This window comes from Desmodus rotundus, chromosome 5 (assembly GCF_022682495.2).
Source record: "Desmodus rotundus isolate HL8 chromosome 5, HLdesRot8A.1, whole genome shotgun sequence".
Lineage (NCBI taxonomy): Eukaryota > Metazoa > Chordata > Mammalia > Chiroptera > Phyllostomidae > Desmodus > Desmodus rotundus.
In genome coordinates, this window is record NC_071391.1 from 158,529,645 (window position 1) to 158,550,439 (window position 20,795).

Consider the following 20,795-nt stretch of genomic DNA (forward strand, 5'->3'; position numbering starts at 1 on the left):
GTTTAGATATCAATTCCTAAAAAAACGGATGTACTCAAATATGAATAAAGAATATTGGTATTTTTATAGTAATGTATTCAGAGTCAGTTTGTTACTACGGAATCACATGTGATGTCATAAATTTGACATTCTACACACGAGCCTGGACTGAGCAACAGAAACAACAGGAAATGGAGCTGGGGAGATGAACACCTGTGTAACAACCAAAGAATTTCAATAGTTAAAGAAATGAGTCAAACATCTCTGAAACAGAAAAAGAAGGTAAGTGAATTAAACATCCTAGAATCTTGCCAAAGACCCAAGGGAAAGTAGCCGTCGGTCCATCATTTACTTCTGGAACTTCTCTGAAATAATCCAATCATTTCAGATGATGATTACATGTAGAAAAAATGGAGACGGAAGTAAAGGAAATAAAGAGAATGGGGAAGAAGGAGATTAAAGCATATAGTATAAGTCAAACCAATAAGTCAGCCCTTATTGAGTATGTGCTCATATGTTAGTGGTAAGAGGTAAAAACACTGCGGCTACCTCTGAAGATTACACAGCCCAATAGGAAAGAAAATACAAAACACAATGCAGTGCTCAGTAAAAGTTTATATGAAAGACACAGCCAACACAGAGGAATGCTTAACTCTGGGAACTTCTCCCAGGTCACACTGATCTGGGTTTGAAGAATATTAAAGGGAAGAGAGGGTTACAAGTAAATAAAGTGGTATATAGACAAAGACAAGGCACTTGGCAAAGAAGAATGTAAAGCATAAGTGGAGGGCATGCAGGTTGGAGGAAGACAAGACACATCAGAAGGCTCTCAGTCTGTCTATCCTAGTGAATGAAAAATGTATCCAGAAATGAAGCATAATTATAGTCATGTTTTATAATGTCACCCTAAATAAATGGTGTGGATGGGTCGAGAAGTTGGGAAGATTTGAGGCCATGAGACCTAGCAAAAGACTGTATTTTAAGAATACCCACCCATGATGATCTGAGGTCTGGAACAAGACCATGATAATAGGCACGGAGAAGAGGGATTGGGTTTAAAATATCTTTTGAAGTGACAAGTGCCAGGACTTCATGGAGATGGTGCAGGGTTGATGAAAAATTGTGGGATTAGTTCTAGGATCATGCAACTATGCCATTCCCTGCTGCCACAGACTCAATCATTCAACTAATACTGGTCAGATTATTCCTAAGCCTAAGGCACAGAGAACAAAGAAATGAATAGACTGCCCCCGAGCACCCTCATCTAAACCAGAAGTTGAGCTTCTTCAACAGATAAATAATACTAATCTCGATCACATTATAGCTACAAAATTAGCTTGAATAGTACAAATGGTGATCCAACACAACAGCATTTCTCTCGATTGGAAGTGAAAACAATAATTTGCACAGGTGTCCATGAAGTGAGTTATCTTCTTGTGCTCTCCTCCACAGTCTCCCTATTAGTATGTTATGAGTAATTAGATAATGTGAACAGAAGGCATGCCTGGCAATAGATCCAAACAGGATTAAGTACAGCATCATGGTCCTTGATTTTAAAAATCAGACTAATATCAGTGAGGCTTAGATCCACATAACATTGGGCCCATGGTTTATTAAGAAAGTAAGAGAAGTTGCAATTCTGCATGGCAGAAGTTAAAGTTCCATGCGTGGCGATCTTCAGAGTAATGCAGGAAAGAAAAAGGTAGCCTATGTGAGCAACCTCACATTTAAACCCAAGTATTGCTGGACCCTGGAAAATTCTCCTGCAAGGTATCCCATATTGTAATTTTTTAAATGATAAGCACCTCATGACTTCAATGTATAAAGCACTGAATTTCTACCTTAAAATAATTTATAGAGTTCTTTGGTGTATTATTTTTACCCATGCTTAGGAAACAAGGTAAAAAATAATGTCAAACTTTATATATTTTTTGATATTGGCAAAGAGACAGATGGTAATTTTAATTTATCCTTTTATTCCCAAGTGCCAGGTTTCTAATGCCCCTGAGATTGAAATTAATAAGCATTCTTTGTTTTCACATTAAGAATGAGTCTGGAACGAAAAACTCAAGAGAAAGTCTAGAATCAGAGAAAAGACGGGACTCTGACAAATCAGGAGCTCGTGTGAGAACTCAGGTGAGCAGACCTCCTCATTGTCAGTGAGAGAGTTAAAAAGCAGAAAGCATACTAGAAAATATTGGGGGCAGGGAGTTCTGGGAGACTGAGCTACTGAGGTGTGTATTAAGGGATATAATGCCCCTCATGGAGAGGTAAAGGAATAGCTAGGAGAAGCTGGTCCCTGCCTTCCCTGCAGTACACATTCCCATGTTCACATAGAAAATATGGTGTAGAAACCATAGCCGCCTCCTCTGCTCAGCCTATGGGAGGAGACTGGTCTCTGTTCAAATCAGGGAGGGAAGGGGTGTCTGGCCATGGCATTGACCATTTTCTGCACAATCTTTCAGATGAGGCATGCAGTCAATCCGAATCACTGGCTGAGATGTTGCCCCATGCGTGGTCACCTGGCGTGTAGACACTGCCTTAGGGCAGCTGAGGGAACAGTCCTTCTTGGCCCCTGCCGCACAATACGTATTTATATTCACATGTGCCTGTTGTGGGAACAGGGCCAGCAGATCACCATGATCAGGGTGAGCAGAGATGGAACTACTGATTTTGTAGGGGAGCCGCAGTCAGACTGGGTGAGGGGAAGGGTCTGGGGCATAGAAACTCTTCCACTCGCCTCTCCATGGTCTCCTTCAGTGTTATTCCTCCCAGAGGGCTCTAGTTGCTCTTACATAGCTGCCTTGGAGTCCTGTTGCAGCCTTGTTTAGGCCCACCTGCCCTCATCTTTGTATTCTGGTAAAAATGGTGGATATGTATTTTTAGCATCTGTTAATGGGCTTATTCTTAAGGGAAGAAGTGGGGAAAGGGAGGAAAAATCGTCAGCTCTACTAAGTATCATATAAAAGTGACAAGTGAAAAAATATGAGATACAGATTTGTTTCTTGGTTTTGAATGCTCTTCCAGGTGGATCCCCACTTTGTTGCTTCTCAGAGAAGTGAGCATTGGGCCAGAGCTAGACTAGTACTCAAGGACCAAGACTGAACTAAGGGTCGTAGTGGCCAGGGATCTTCTCAGTGTGTGATGCTGTTTAGCTTGGCATGGCTATTCTGTAGGCACATGCACAGGAGGAGTGGGTGGTGGGGTTTTATACCCCTGGGTCTCTTCTCTCCTCAAAAGGGATCACAAGAATTATCATTGCCGAAGACAGATTCTCGAGGGTACCTTGTGCGAAACCAGTGGTCCGGAACTTCAAGAAGCCCATCTGTCAGAGCCCCATCATTAGATGAGCCCAGAAGCAAGAGTGCCAATCTTAAGGTAGAGAAGGAGATGAAAGGATGGAGGACATGTTAGCATAATACTACTAATAATAGTAAGAATAATACTGATAATGATGACAGTTAACATCTATTGATGTTTTCTACCTGCCGGCCCGTTCTACCTACTTTACATGTTTTAGGTCATTGAGCCCTCACAAGACACCCCCTGTGAGCCCTATTTACTGATGCGGACTCAGCCCACGGGGTCCGTGTGTTGTGTCTGCGACGAACAAATTCACATGGATTACAGAAGTCCTGTGGAGCAAAAGGGACGGCATGGCCAATCTCTAAGTGAGAGAGAGGGCCCAGACCCCTGCCTGGACAGGCTTTTATTGCTTTTCTGGGTACATTACATCAAGGATGGTCCTCATTTACTATGCCCAGGTTTGCTGTAGGTGATTACCTTTTACAGATAACAAAGGAAAGAATGTTGCTAATTACTTCAAAGAGAAGGATGTTGCAGATCAAGGGGAAAAGGGGTTGAACTGGCTACACACTGTACTTGGGAGGTTTAGCACAGATTTTAGGAAGTTACTTTAAAGATATGCCGTAAACATTTGTTGCCTCAATTCAGGGTGAGGGAGTTTTAGCCAAAGTAAGCCTCAAAGCAGCTTAGGTACAATGCAGGCCTGACTTCCCACGGGAGAACCTATCCGTGGGTGTGGGTCCTGTGGGCCAACCTCATTCCTCACTGGCCTTTCTGGGTAGGGGCTGGGCTACATTCTCCACGGAACGCGGAACAGTTCCCTATATTTTACAGCTGAAGGAAACACAGAGTAACTTGCCTAAGACTTCACATGAATAACGCTAACAGAGCTAGTTTACAAGAAGAAAAAGTTGGTTTGAAGATTAAGTTGTGGGTGGCAGAGAGAGTGGCACATATCCACCCTTGGGAAATATGTATTCTCACCAATCCGTCTGTCTCTGTGGGGACTGGCTCAATCATCTAGCCAAAAAACCCGCCTTTTAGAACATGTGAAACTGTCATAAAAATGGAAATAATATATGCAAGCTTAATAACTTACTGCACATCTTAGCCCAGGAGTCCTCTCTTTAGAATGGCTCCTTCTCTCCAGCTGAGCTCCACATACACAAAGTCCTGAGGCGAAGGGAAGACACCAGTTTCTCCAGCCTAGCAACCTTCCTGCAATTACTGCCTTCACCACAGGGCAAATGTGGAGACAATGCTCCAAGGTGTTCTGTAGAGTCTTCTGGTGGGAACATCTGGTCTAGTTGGTCATGTGGAGGTCACAGATGGAGGCAGGGCAAGCAAGGCCCTTACTCAAGCCCACCTGGAGGTCTCTAACTGGGCAGGTGTACATACAGAAGTCATGTGACAGAACTTTGCAAACTGTGTGCCATCCACCTAAGGGCAAGAAAGAGGGCCTGTGACCTAGCTATTCAAAAAAAAAAAAAAAAAGTGACATGCTGATAGGGGAACTAGGGGGAAGTGAAAGCAGGCTGTGTCTGTGTCCACTTAACAGAAATATCTAATATCTGGAGACTTGGCATGTCTAAGCCCCTTTAAACTCCACTTAAAAGAGCTGAGATGAACCAGGATCCAATTAAGGGCTAGGAATGGAACAGAGGAAAGGGCATGGGTCCTTCTCCTTGACTTCAGTTGGAGATGGGGACAGGGATGCCAGGCGATCATGTAACTCAGACACCCATCTTCTTGTTCCAGGTCCCCACAAGCTCCACAACCTCCCAGACATCATCCACCTCCCAGAGCCAGCAAGAGTCCACGCAGGAGCTGCCCATACAGGCCTCCCCATCTACGCCACCTGTGGCTCACACGCCCCCAGTGTTTCTAGACCCCCCGAGCCCTCCCACACCCCCTGAGCCCCAGGCTCAGCTTCAGTCTCAGCCTCAGTCCCAGTCTGGGTCCAGGCGCAACACCAAGATGCAGGAGAACCATGAAGCCTGGGCACACGGCATTGTGCGGGAGTTCCGGGACTCAAGGGATATGCGGGACTCCCGGGACCTGCGGGAATTCCGGGACATCCGGGATGCCCGGGACGTGCGAGATGCCCGGGACATGCAGCAGCGGGAATATCCACGCACGCCTCCCAGCGATTGGAAGTCCTATGGCCAGCGCAGGCCTACCTACTCCTCCCAGCTGGACCGTGACTATATGCCCGACCTGTCTCGGCAGCGGGAGGATGAGAATGATGACGAGGAAGCCTACTGGTCATCCGTGAAGACACTGTATGAGAAGACCCCGGGCTGCTCACGCCCCCGGCCGGTGAGCAGGGCCCGCAGACCCCGGTACCTGAGAGCCCCTCTGCTCAGCACCACAGCCCAAGTCTCCTCTCTGTGCAGTAGGGGAATCCCTCCCACATCTCCCTTCTTCAGCCTGGGGATTGGGGGGTGGGAGCAGGGGAAGGTGAAGGGCCCCAGGCCTTGGCTGTCTCCAGCTTCCCAATGCTCCAAGCAAGGGCCCAGCTATTTTCGTCCCATAGTGCCCTGGGATGAGCCCCATTTCCAATCCCTTCTGGTTTATGTGACTGCCTCCCCCCCACGCCATTGGCACCTCTGTCTGCAGCCGAAACCCAAGCATGCCATCACCATCGCGGTGTCATCCCAGGCGCTCTTCAACATGGTGGATGGCAAGAAAATCTATGAGGAAGAGGGTCTAGAAAAGTACATGGAGTATCAGCTCACCAACGAGAACGTCATCCTGACCCCTGGGCCTGCCTTCCGCTTCATCAAGGTACTGGGCAAAGCTGCTGTTGTCTCTAGGCCCTGGGTTGCGCATGGGATCTCATCCAGCTTCCCTAAACCACCTTTATAATCCTTTATAGGTTATAATCCCTAAGCCACCTTTGTCATTCTCACCCTCTTAGTTGACCCCAAGTTGGATTATGCTTTCACAGACACTTCCAGACCAGACCCTTGGTTCCAGCCCTAGATTTGAGATGCTGAGCTTTCCTGAGTGGAGTCCTAATCGGGAGGCCAGTAACACAGAAACCTTTGTTCCTTCCCTAGAAGGAGTGGCAGCCAGAAGCAATGAGTTTGCAGCTATGAGCCTGGCAGAGATAAAATGCCTCCTTAAAATAAGATGAAATTCACTTTTGCTGCTTTTGCCCCAAACATAGCATATTAAAAAAAAAAAAGGAAAAAAAAGATGTTCTTGGCACTTAGCGGCATAATATTAATAAAGTAAGGTGCTCTAAATTTATACAGAAATATATAGCACTTATAACTGTGATCCTCTATAAAACTTAAACAAACAGTATACAATAGCATCATAACCAGGCAGAAACAAATGACACTCCCACTAGTTGTCAGTAGACCTTATGGGGCATGGGAGGAGCACGGGAGGAAACCAGCCACCTATTCTAAAGACTCCTGTTTGAAAACAGACCAAACACTCTTTTGGCAACACACGCACTAAAGTTGGAACAACAGACCATTAGCGTGGCCCTTGTGCAAGGTTAGCACGCAGATTATTTTTCACAATAAAAAATAGTGCCCATCAACAGGTGATTAGATAAAGATGTGGTACATATAAACCATAGAATATTACTCGGCCATATAAAAGAAAGAAATCTTACCACTGGCAACAATATGGTTGGACCTAAAGGGTATCACAGTAAGTGAAGTAAATCAGACAGAGAAAGACAAATTCTATATGATTTCACTTATGTGTGGAATCTAAAGAACAAAATAAATGAAAAAACCAAAGGAAAGAGACTCATAGATATCGGGAACAAAGTGAGGGCTGCCACAGGGGTTTGGAGAGCTGGTGAAAAGGGGGAAGGGATTAAGAAGTATGAATTGGTAGTTGCAAAACAGACACGGGTATGTAAAGTACAGCATAGGAAATACAGTCAATAGTATTGTAATAAGTATGTATGGTGCCAGGTAGGTACTAGAATTATCAGGCGAATCACTTTGAAAATTATATAATTGTCTGACTATTGTGCTGTACACCTGAAACTTGTTTACAATGATATCAGATACCAACTGTAATTGAAAAATTAAAAAAAGTCAGATGATCAAGAAAGGTAGGTTTTACAAAACAAGCAAAAAAAAAAAATAGACAAAGCATAAAAGGGCTAACCTGGCCCTTCTCTCTACCTCCCCAACAAAGCTAATGCTAGTAGACCAAATGTTGTAACAATTGTAACAAATTGTAACAAATAAGTATTACCTATATGTTCACTAACCATTAACTGAAGTCCTGTGTGTGAGAGGCATAACATACAGAAATGAATGACAGAACCCCGCCTTAAAGGAGCTATCATCTCTCAGTGAAGTCTTCAAAGCTTGAATTTGACACTGATGAGACCCCTTCTCTCCAGACCCCCAACGTCCACCTTGCCTGGCCCTCTTTGCACACGCTCATGTTTGTAACCGACAGGCCCTGCAGCATGTCAATACTAGACTCCACGATCTGTATCCGGATGAACAGGACCTATTTGATATTGTACTGATGACTAATAACCATGCCCAAGTGGGAGTGCGGCTTATAAACAGCGTCAATCACTATGGTAAGTAAAATAAATACCATGTGGAAGAACAGCTCGCTGCTCCAGGAGAGAGAAGCCATGTTATTTTGCTAACTGTGGCCTAACTAATGCAGTGTCTTTGATACCGACACCCCCTTCTGCGTGAGGAATGTTTATTTGCCTATGTCAGAACAAGAGAGGCCATGTTCATTTTTAACTTCAGCACAGAGTTGGGCCCAAAGCTCTGGACTTAACTTGTCAAGTGTGAATTTCAAAGTCTTAATCCCAGGTCCTGCAATATATTTCTGTTTTATGTTTTTCGCTTCTGAACTTGACTTCAAGGAGCCGTCAACCCAGGGACTTGCACTGTGTGATCAAACTCCTTGCTCACCGCAGATACATGTTGAAGGCTTAAAGGGTTTCACCTCTCCTTTCCACTCTTAAAATCTGTTTCTCCCTGGCTGCCCCCCCCCACATCAAATCTGGACTCACACCAGCAAAATTGTCTTGATTCCTTCAAAATTGGATGAACTCTAGTCTCTTCATAGCATTTCCATCAATGTGTAGGAGACTTTAAGAGAAAGTCCCCTTCTTCCTGTTATGGAATTACCTGACTTCTTATTTGGGGACTTTTAGCCAATTTTCTTAAGTGACATCCAGAGGAAAACACTGACAGTATATTAGTGTTTTATGGGCATGTCAAGCCAAAATAAGGTGTAAATTTGGCATATTTAAATTCTTCGTTTAAATGGGGCATATTTATAAGGAATCAGGATACATTACAAGTTATGAGTTTAATAGTATCCTAACTATAAGGCTGATGCCTTACTGTGACATACTTTAAAACATGTTTGCCTTTCAAAACTGTGGCCTTCATAGTGTTTACGATGATAAGAATGTACGTAAAAGGTTTAGCATACACGACTGGCATAGATCAATTACTCAATAACGTGCAGCTAGTATTTGATTTATTTGGCAATCTAGGTCTACCTATGCCTCATCACAATGAGCCCATCAAAGGAAGTAACACAAAAAAATCACTGTTATTTACCTATTAAATCTGCTAATAACTGAGCCTGATCTTCTCATGCAGCAGCCTTGTTCATGGCATAACAACCTCTCACTTGGAAGAAGAATTAGTCACTTGCCTTCTCTGGGTGTTTAGGCAATTTGTGTATCTCTCTGCTATAGTCTTTGTTACATTATAACTAAGTTTACAAGCCCAGCTCCTCAGTGACTATTACCTCTTTGAGAAGACGACAATGTTTTAGTCATGTCTAAAGCCCCAGTGCCACCACATAATTTCTGATTGTTAAATTAATATGATTAAAGATTTGTAGAGTGCAGTTTTGTGCCAGTTTGGCCCAATGTTGGCTTACGTGAAAAAGTGAGCGTGTATTGTTAACACCACTACAAACACTTGCACCTCGGCTGTCGATGGATCCTATCTACTCTCTTGGTGCATACAGGTGATGCACTCAAAATTCTGCTCCATATGATGTGCAGCCACCCAGTTTATGACATATCTGAAAACACTTCGAACGGGTACAAACCTTACATGCATAGGGTCGCCCTTTATTTAATTATTCACACGTCGTTGAATGTTTTGCTTTTAAAAATGACCTTGCACTGAGACATTTCTACACAAATCTTTTTCAGAGTTGCAGATTACTCCCTGAGAATAAACCCCAAAAGAAAGTAATCCCAGGTCAAAATGTATAAACCTATTAAAAGCTTCTGAAATGTTTTGTCAAATTACTTTTTAGATAGGTTGTACCAATTTATACTTTTCATCCACAGTGTATGTGGGTGCTTATTTGACAAACATCTCACCAACATCTAGTACTTTTCTTTTCAAGTCGTTGATTTGAAGGGCATTGATAGTATATTACTGTTTAGTCTGCTTATAAGTCCATTTAAAATTTCAAGTCAGGAAATGGAGACAATTTCAGACCTTTTATTGTGATTTTTAGAGAGTTGTTCAATTCCTAGCACAACTTTTTATCACTGTGGTATCGTCCCTGAAGAAAGAGGGAAATGGTACTTAAAACAGAGCCACGCTTTAACCGGGCCTTGCAGCACGTGAGGAGGCCGAGGTTGAAGGACAGAGCCAGCGCGAGCCGGTGGACTTAGACAGGACTTTGGGTTTCCTTCTCTGTAATGGCAATAATAGCGCCACCATGCCGTTGTTGTGAGACTAAATCCGCAAGGTCAATGTGGAGGGACCTCACACCTTATTATGCGCCAAACACATCTACTATTATATAAAACTTTGGTGCTAAAAAGGTAATTTTCATTTTCCAGTATCGATGCTAAGAAGGTAATTCTAAAACCTAAGTAGGCACTCAGTTATTCTTAAGGTAACTATCATTCACATTTACAGTAAGTATATTGTCTTTAACCTCTGATATAACAAAATCTTTCTTGCCCAATAACAGGCTTACTAATTGACCGCTTCTGTCTGACCGGTGGAAAAAGCCCCGTTGGCTATTTGAAGTCCTATCTTACCAACTTGTATCTTTCTTCAGATTCTGAAAAAGTACAGGAAGCAATAAAAGAAGGTATGGGTTTGGTTTTATCCCAGTAGTTAATAGAGAGCTTTGTGCTAGTGGTTACTTCCATTGGGTCTTCCATGTTTCTACGGCTTACGCCCTTGGTTTCCACCAAGAGGCAACCCTTAGGTTTGTCTTTTACAGCTTTGACCTTCCTGGAAGTGGACATCCTCAGTGATCTTCTTGTAACCCATTTTACACTTTCCCATCCCTTATAAAAGTGGGGGTGGTGTGTAGACAACAGTTTTAAGATGTGCAGTTATGGAGGGGCGGGGAGTCATCAGAGAATGAGCCAGAGGAAACACTAGATCTGGGATGGCTTTTTATTGTTATTTTAATGGTAGAAACTAAATAGCATGGCCCCGAGAGGAACATTAACCAGTCCCCATGGTCCACCTACCAGGGATCGCCGCTGCGACAATGTTCGATGGAGCCAAAGACATATCTTACTGTGACACGCAGCTCCGTGTGGCTTTCGATGGGGACGCCGTCCTCTTCTGTGAGGAGTCTGAACACCTCACCAAGGACCGCGGGCTGGATAAATACTTCCAACGTGACACAGTACCTGACAATAAGTCTCTGGCTCAGGTAGGTTCAAGGAGCTCTAATTAACTTTGATCTGCTTATTTCCCAATAGGTATCAGTACGTGTTCACTGGGATGGCTTTTAGATTATTCTAGGCCAGCCACTCCTCCCTTCTGATGCTTCGCAGTTTCCTCCCTTTCTTTTGTGAACTCCTCATTTTGAAGTCTCCACTGCTTACTTTTTTTTTTAATTTTAGCCTTCTTTTATCTAGCCTTTTAGAAATGTTTCTAATGATCTTATGAAAATGACTTCACCCCCTCCGAATTATGAGTAACAGGTCTTACGGCTTACAGATAAGCCATTTCTACATAACAGGTTCTCAAAATAGTAAGGCCATTTCCAACAGGTCAGTAAACATTTGCTGAACTGCTTTGTCCATAACCTCAAACTCAACGAAGGCATTGCTTAATTGAGAAAATCCGCAAAACTGATGGCTTGCGATGAATCAGATAATGAGCCTCAAACCAGGGCAAACTATGAAAACCTAATCAAAATGAAACTGAATATGCAGGTGTTTTGGAATCAATCCACAACTAAAGTTGAAGTGTTAAAGTCATGGTATGAAATGAATGAAACCTACAACTTCTGTACCAAAGGAAATTTGAAGAATCAAAATATTCTCCAAGCTGAATCTGAATTAATGGATCATTCAGTTTTAATCTATGAATCTCACCGAGAAATTTAATTGACCCTTGTTCCAGCTCTTCTTGAACTTAAGATAAACTTAAATATTATTTTTATTTATGAAAGTATGAATAGACTGACTGAAAACTGAAAAGCTTTACTAACTCACCTTACATGGCAGCGAGTGACACTTAAACTCTGTCTGTGCGTTTAACTGTATGCGCCTTCCTAAGTAGCCCCTTTGGAAGACCTGCTCTCATGTGATGAAGTTGTTCAGTGTCAACAAACTTTGCTGTTGAGAAGAAAATAATTTGTTATATTTTATATATGTCTGCCTTGCTGAAATTCAGAGCCCATTGTTTATTAGCCTTTAACTATTACTGAAATGTGGAAGATCTCCAAAAAAAGAACATACATACACCAAATCTTAAAAAAAAAAAAAAAAAAGAATTACTTCAAGGTAATCTTAAAATACCATTTTCTCATCCCAGGTAATTAATTAAAATTTCTTTTAGATTTTGCTTTTAGCAGTTATTTTTTTTTTGCATTAAACATCTAAATATCCCATTAAACAATTGAAATTGAGAAACCCAACACTACTTATTGCGGGAATACCCAACAAATTTCTATTAATCACACTTGCTTTCATTATGCAGTAGATAGAGTTACTGTTTTTTGGGTGTTTTTTTTTAACATGGAAAAGGTAGCTTTCCTATAAAGACCAGGCTTTACCAGATGTGTTCCACTGACGAGAATGCCACAAGGTATGATGCCTGCCCAAGGCTTTCTAGTATTTTGGCCACGAGGTTTGGCCGTAGAAATGTCCCAATTGTCTCGAATAGAGGAGATCAGAGTCACCAGCAAGTGGGACAGCTGGGGAGGGTTAATTTGGCCACTCTCAGTGTAGTTCATAAGCCTCCGATGTGATACCGTGACAGTAAGGGATGTCTCCTGATTTGATCTCCACCTTGTCTCACCGTTCTAGTAGTCACCTCCAGGTGTGTGTGTGTGTGTGTTCGGTGTCTGTGTGTGCTTTCATCAGAGTTTTTGAAGTATAATTCACATACAGTTAACTTCATCATTTGCATTGAGTGATTGTTAAGAGTTTTTAGAAACACATACAGTTGTGAAACCACAATCAAACTCAGAATACCCAACATACAAAGTTTCCTTGTGCCTCTTCGTAGTCATCCTTAGTCTCGTATCTCCAACCACTAGTTCGATTTCTGTCCCTACAGTGTTGCCTTTGCAAGATGTCATGAATGGAGCCACAGCATGCAATCTTTGGAATCTGACATGTTCAGCATAATGCATTTCAGATGCATCCCGTCATTCTTTGCATCAGTAGTTTGCTCCTTCTCATTGCTGAGAAGTATTCTGTCCTGTGGATGTGCCACATTGCCTTTATCCATTTACCTGTTGGAGGATATTTAAGTGTTTTCAGTTTGGGGCGTTCCTAGATAAAGCCACTGTAAGCATTTGTATACAGGGTTCTGTGTAAACGTGAGCTCTCATTTGCCTTGGGTAAATACCTAGGAGGAGGATTACTAGGTAGCAAAAAGGTACGTGTTAAACTCTGTAAGATACTGCCAAACTCTTCTCCAGAGTGAACATACCCCTTGGCATTCCCAACAGCACTGCCCGAGAGTGTGTTGCTCTGCATCCATCCTTGCCAGTACTTGGCATTGTCAGTTGCTTTTTACTGTTTGCTTGTTTGGGTTAAGCTATGCTAGGTGTTACATAATGGTATCTCATTGTGGTTTTAACGTGCATATCCCTAATGACAGGTGATATTGGGCATCTTTTCAAGTGCTTATTTGCCATCACATGTACTCTTCAGCAAAAATGTTCAAATCTCTTGTTCATTGTATTGGAGTGTTTGGGAGTTTTATTGTTATTATTGAGGTTTGACAGTTCTATCTATATTCTGGATACAAGTCTTTTATTTGATATGTTTTATAGATATTTTCTGTCAGCCTGTACTTGTCTTTTCATTCTCATAATATCTTCCAATGAACAGAAACTTGTAATTTGGATAAAGTTCAATTTATCAGTTTGGGTTTTTTTGAATGGTGCTTTTAATGTCATATTGAAGAATTCTTTGCCTAACCCAAGGTCATGAAAATTTCCTCCTATGTTTTGCATAAAATTTTTATAATTTCAGGGGGTTTTTTGAAATCTGACCTATTTTTAATGAACTTATATATTGCTACAAAACACTGGTTCATTTTTACTGCTTTAGGTATACCAATATTACGCTGTCTTGATTATCATAGTTCTATAGTTAGTCTTAAGGTCAGGTGGTGTGGGTCCTCCAGATTTATTATTTTCCAAATATCTTTGGGATATTCGGTTTCCTTTGCATGTTTATACATATTTAAGAATGAGCTTGCCCCTTGTTTTGTGATTGTGTTAAATTTATATTTTAATCTTGGGAAAATAGTTACGTAAACATCAAGTCTTGACATGGTATATCTCTCCATTTACTTAGGTCATCTTTGATTTCTTTCATCAGAAGTTCGTAGGTTTCAGCATAAAGATATGACACATATTTTGTTAGGTTTATTCCTAAATACTTCATAACTTTTGGTGCTATTATAAATGATACTTTTTAAAGTTTTTAAGCCCCAAGATCATTATTGCAAATACAAAGAAATCCAATTCGTTTTTGTACAATATATTGACCTTGCGTCCTGCAAATTTATTGAGGTCACTCGTTAGTCACAGTAAGATGTTCACAGATTTGAGGTTTTCTACGTAGGCAGCGTTGATTGTGAATGAAAACAGTTCTATTTCTATGTTTCCATTCTGTATGTCTTTCACCTTTCTTGCCTTATTACCCTGGCTGGGTATTTACAGTACACAAGTTGAAGTGGTCGCAGTCCGCTGTCAAACAGTGTCACGCCACACCCTGCGCAATGTAAGAGTGCACAGCGGTGTGTGCGCATGCTCTCCCTCCGGCATTCATGCTGTTGTAATACATTCAGTTTCACTTACAAACTCACACCACCTTACTACTATTTTTTAATTTGGGTAATCAGTTATCTTTAGAATGAGTATGAGTAACACAAAAATATGTTTTTTGTGTTCATCTCCATTTTAAACATTTCCAGGGATGTTTCTTTCTTTTTATAGATTCAGGTTTCTCCCCGGCAGCACATTCCTTCAGCCAGAAGAACTGATACACTGTTATCAAAAACTCTGTTTTTATTTACCTGAAGACTCTTTATTCTCCTTTGTTTTGAAAAATATTTTATTTTGTCTGGATATAGCTCTCTGCATTTACTGTATTTCTCTTTCAGCCCTTTAAAGATATGTGTTCGTTGTCTTCTGACTTACACAGATTCTGAAAACAAATTGTTCCAAATTCCTGTCTTTAGTGTCTGTGTGTAATGTGTGTATTTTTCTCTGGCTGCCTTCGAGACTGTCTGCTTGTATTTCAGCAGTTTGAATATGGTGGTGTGAGTGTCTGCATGTCTGGGTGTGTGTTCCCACAGTGAGTCAATGCCCTGTTCTTTTTAACCTGTAACTGTTTTCCTCTTCATTTTCAGCTTGAGTCATTTCTACTGAACTAACTTCAAGTTCACTGATTCTTTCCTCAGCTATGTTAACTCTAATGATAAACCCATCAAAGGCATCTTTATTTCTGTACTGTAATTTTTGTTTCCAGCTTTTAATTCAACTCTTATATTTTCCACCTCTTTGCTGAAATTACAAGTGTACTCATGCATGTCATCCACCTTTCGATTAGTCCACCTTTCAATTAAGATATTAATTGTGGTTACTTTCAATTCCCCATCATATTTATGACATCTAGATGATCGCTGGTTCTTCTGCTGCTAATCACTTGCTCTTGAAAGTTGACTGTTTTGTTTTAGTGTAGTCTCAGAATTCTTTGATTAATTTCCACTCATAGTTTGGTGACAGTAGAGGTTTTGGTAAATAGTATTTTTGCCTGGTTATAGGCGTGTGTCCTCTTCTGCTAACAATTAGTGTGATGGATTTAAACAACTAAATCAGGAGTTTAAGTAGCTGTGTATTTTTTATTGCTGCCCTTGTTACCTTCATTCCGCACAGGCCTCAAACTCCTCAGGTAGGGTGCTGGAGGGTCCGTCCTGCTCCGCTTTCAGCCGTAGGCCTTCCCTTTGCATCTGTGCCTCCAACGGGGTCTCCGTGTTGTCACCCCTCTCCCAAACGTTGCTGTTTGTCTCTGACGGCTAGCTTGGTGATGGTGGGGGGCACTCTCTGTTGTCCTAGTTCAGCCCAAATCTAAGGCAATTCCTGTATCTCTCTAGGCCTTAGGGGTGAAGTTTTGTCATTGATCTTGCCTTTCCTCCAGCGGTGGGAGCTATCCAATGGTTTGGGTCCGTAACAGTGCCCTGTCCCCTTCCCAGGAATGGAGGGTTTTCCTTTCCCTTCCCTTTTAGTGGTGGGTCTTTACCTGTGCCCTGGAGAGGGGCCGAGGTAGCAGTGTTCGAAGTCTTTCTTTCAGCAGTTTAAGACTTTTGTTCTTTAGGAGACACAGGACAATGAGTCTCTTCTCACAGTGACAGCTGCTCCTGTCCTCCAAACCTGCACCTCCAGAGACTGCATTCTTTCCTCTCCCACCCTGCCTGCAGACTGTCTCATAAGTGACCAGTGAGGTCCACAGGGTGGCTGGGGGGAAGCCTGTGAGGAGTGTGTATTTCTTATGTCTGTACCTTCCAGGACTTCTTTGCTTTCATCAGCCCACACTTGGCCTTTATCAATTTGTTCTCTAAAATAACCTGAATTTTTCACACTTGCTTATATGGTATCTGGTATGCCTCCTTCAGTGCTCTGCCAAAAATGTGCAGGTCCGTGAATCCCATCTGTCCTTGAAGATACCTCAGACTTTCCCTGAGATTTTTGTCCCTTAGATTTCGTGTTAGTTGGTTGCCCTAACTCAGCTCTCTAACAGGTTCAAGAAAAGTTCTATTTTTTAGACTATCTGGCGTTTTCTTATTGTTAGGTTATGAGTAACAGTCTTTCCGGCTATCTACCTCCAGACAGATTGCTATGTTTCAAATCATACAGCTCCTCAAGAATTATTTTGAGTAACTTTCCCTCATATTTCTACATTTTATCGGTAAATTATATATTTAAACTACTGTACAAATATATAAATTATAAAACATACCCAAAAATAAAAGCAAGAAAGGATGATATGGATACCCGGCTTTAATATGGTGATGTAAACTGACCAGTCTCCATGGATCCCCTTTGGAAGGTACTCAAAGTCAGAAAGGAGAACTGTGCTCCTCCGGGTTTCAAAGCCCACCTGTGAGCGAGGAGGCTCCTGCCAATAGTCACTAGACCCTTTGTGCTGCTGTTGCTCTCCACCCAGAAAAAAGTTACAGTGTTTTCACCTATGTGTGTGCCTTTCACCTTTAGGAAGTAAATTTTTCACTTGTTTTTTTCACTTGTATATGTAGCCTCTGAGAAAGCAAAACTAAATAAATGATCACATCGATAAGCCATGTTTGCAGGAAATGGTTTGTTTCCATGACAACAGAGAAGAAGGGAAAGTTTGGATTGTGAAATAAGACAGTCTTAAAATACAATCCTTGGCCTTTCCCTTAAACCCTCTAATTCGTCCTAGGTAAGCCAATCTACTCCAGTGACGAGTAATAAAAGGAGAACAAGCACAGAACATAGGCGAAGATACTACAAGAAAAAGGCAGGCAAAGAAGAGAAAAATCTAATAACATATGAAGAACTCTCATGCCAAATACTTGCCAAAGTATAGGTGAAAGTTGCGACGAAACACTTACCATGACTTTAAAAAACTTAATAAAGCAGTGTCATGAAGTGGAAAGGCAAGACTAGGAGAGAGATGATGAAATGTTAAATGGTAATACTCTGGAAATCAGTAGAACTGAAAAATAATGATTTAGGAAGGAAAAAGACAGAACTAGATCACAGGTAAAGAAAATCCAAAATATGCATAATTGGAATCCTTGAAGAAAAACACTGAAATTATATTCTGGGGGGAGGAGAAAAGGGTTGCATGTGGTATATCTCTTGATATAAAGAGATATTATATCAAGAAAAGATCCTGAATTACCAGATTTTCATATATGCATTAAACTATTAAAAGATTAAAGGGCACATGTGTAATAGGAAAATAGAAGAGAATGGTCACGAGACACGCCCTAGTAAAATTACCTGACTTCAAGGATGAAGAAGTAATTCTCTGGGCGACCCGCACCCACAGGTTGCGGGGAAGAGAAACCCAGCTGCCCTCGGTCTTCTCCACAGCAGCACTCAGGTGTGAAAGACGGCGGCGCGCTGGTGCTGGTGGGGATGCCGACTGGCACAGCCACTGTGGGGGACAGTGTGCAGGCTGCTCAAAAAATAAAATGCGGAACCGCCTTGTGACCCAGAAATTGCACTTCTAGGTAAATATCTGAAGAATCCCCAAACACTGATTCGAAAGAACATAGGCACCCCCGCTGTTCACTGCAGCGTTATCTACCGTCGCCAAGATACGGAAGCCATGCAAGTGCCCATCAGCAGACCAGCCAGTGGGTGAAAAGCTGTGCGACGTCTATACAACGGACTATGACTCAGCCATGAAGAGTACTGGAATATGACTTGGCCATAAAGAAGAATAAAATCTTATCATTTGCCATAGTATGGATGGACCTGTAGGGTATTATGCTAAATGAAATAAGTCAGTTAGATAAAGTCAAATACCATATGATTTCACTTTCATGTGGAATCTAAAGAACAAAATAAACGAACAAACAAAATTGAAACAGACTGGTAGCTGCCAGAAGGGAAGGGGGTTGGGGGACTGGGTGAAAAGGTGAAGGGATTAAGAAGTACACATTGCTAGTCACAAAACAGACACAGGGATGTAAAGTACAGCATAGGAAATATCGCCAATAACATTGTAATAACTGTGGATGGTGCCAGGTGGGTAATGGAAATATTAGAGTAAACATTTTGTAAAATATATCATTGTCCAACCACTATGCTGTACACCTGAAACTAATACAACATAACATTGAATATAAACTGTAATTAAAAATAATGATTAAAAAGGATTTAAAGTAAAGACTTCCAAGATCGCTACTTATAAGAGCATATGGAAAGAATATGTAAATCTCAGATTCTATATCCAGCCAAAATTTCCTTCAAGTAAAAAGAAAACAGGTCAACATTTGGGAACATACACTATTCTCAGGGAATTTTATTCCATAACTTTTCTTGACAAAACAAGTATTAGAGGACACATTTTGGCTAATATGTAGATGACTAGAAACATAGAGGCACAAATGGGCCTAGAACATACTTAATCAGAGAACCAAAACTACAACAATCACAGGGATTACGGAGCGGAAAAGAAAGTACACACTGATGTGCCCTTATTTAGAAATTACATAGCTAGAAAACTGGAAAAACATGGAGCAGAAGAGACTAAGGAGAATAAGTATGCTGATGTCTTCAGTTATGACAACGGATCAAAGGATAAAACATACAGCTGATAAATAGAAATATGAGAATCTTCAGTAATGCAAATATAAACAAGTAAAATTGGAGAGCTGAAGAAGAAAGAGGATAAGAGAAAGGTAAAGAAGTACTCTAAATTCATCATTTCTCATTATAAAAAATAATAGGTCCTGGATTTAAAAGAAAAGAGAGTGCTAAGGGTACTGTACAAAGTTATGGTTATTAACGGAACCAATAGAAGGAACTAATATAAGCTACCCTTAATCTTCGAAGAAATACACATACACACAGAAAAAGACACTTGCTCGTGAACAATCCTTGCAAATTTTACACATGAAAAGTACAGTAAAAATCATAAGAACCATAACCATGTATATTTGTAATTCCAATAAATATAAATGTCCTAAAACTCAACTTTTGTTTTAAAAATTGAGACTTCCAGATTGGATCACATGGCAAAACCCAGTTCTGTGCTCTGTAGCATAGATCTACAGCCAGAACTAAGCGCTTAGAAGGAATGAAGATAAAAGGTCGTATGATGATATACAAACTATTTGTGAATGTAAGACAAGGCTAGACTCAAGCCAACAAGGCCTGAAACAACATAAAAGAGTATACTTTATAAGGTTAAAATGTGCAATTCACAAAAAAGCAAATTAAAATAGTGCTTTTGAGAATAAACTGAACTGTATCCCACTTTGCCATCAAAAGTATATGACTGTTGCCTTGGTTTAACCTTTTAATAGAAACTTCTTTCACTCTTAAAAATATTTGTTTAGACAGTAAATTATACGATCACCCTACATTTATTTTGAGGAATGCCTCTGCTTTTTCAGCACTCACTTCATTTGGTTCACTGGATCACAGCTGTGACATATGTTCCTTTTACAGGGTCCCTTGAAAGCCTTTCTGGAAGATTTAGGAAGACTGCAAAAGAAGTTTTATGCCAAAGACCAACGGTTATGTTGCCCTATCAGGACCTACCTGGTCACGGCCAGGAGTGCAGCCAGTTCAGGCGCTCGAGTGCTGAAAACCCTTCGCCGGTGGGGTCTAGAGATAGATGAAGCCCTTTTCCTTGCTGGAGCCCCCAAAGGTCCCATCTTGGTGAAAATACGGCCCCATATCTTCTTTGATGACCACATGTTCCACATTGAAGGGGCACAGAAATTTGGCACCGCCACAGCTCATGTACCTTATGGCATTAATCAGAAATTGAACAATTAGAGATGGGGAGGAGCAATAAAGCAGTGAGTCTGGTATTACAGAAGCCACTTCTCGTGGATCTCCAGGGTAATTAGGTATTTCAGAAGATTGGACCTCAGAACTTAGTTCATTTGAAAAAGTTTTCTTTTAATTTTTTTGAAAATATTTTGAACCTTCAAGTGACCTTTCAAGCTACTTGTTTTTGAGATGTCCACGCTGTTGCACACCGTTGCACCTACGATTGTGTGTAAGTCATAATGATGACTCTTTAGGCCAAGTTTAGAACTCGTGTGCTTGATGCTTAAAGGGCTATGTCAGAAGCCTACCAGGTCTTACAAAGCAGTGCTCATTTTTGGATGTTGGTAAATACAGTTGTTACAAATCATCATTATAGAAGAGTGGTCTTCCAAGGTAGGAAGAGTAGGGTTAAGTACTCTTAAAAAAATTAGAACTTTTCAGTCTGTCACCTCTATGACCAGCCTTTAAATCCATGCAAAATGAAAATGTCATTCCACTTGCATATGTATCAATTCTGACACTAG

At 41.2% G+C, this 20,795-nt stretch overlaps 1 protein-coding gene across 1 annotated transcript; it reads left to right on the top strand.

Moving 5' to 3' along the window:
• Nucleotides 1-228: 228 nt before the first annotated feature.
• NT5C1B (5'-nucleotidase, cytosolic IB) lies at nt 229-20,274 on the top strand. The gene is made up of 11 exons (XM_053924488.1): nt 229-261; nt 2,026-2,115; nt 2,445-2,678; nt 3,220-3,357; nt 5,044-5,325; nt 5,398-5,604; nt 5,905-6,072; nt 7,726-7,855; nt 10,252-10,374; nt 10,769-10,953; nt 19,942-20,274. The coding sequence occupies exons 1-11, from the start codon at nt 229-231 to the stop codon at nt 20,272-20,274; spliced, it is 1,923 nt and encodes a 640-aa protein (XP_053780463.1).
• Nucleotides 20,275-20,795: the final 521 nt, after the last annotated feature.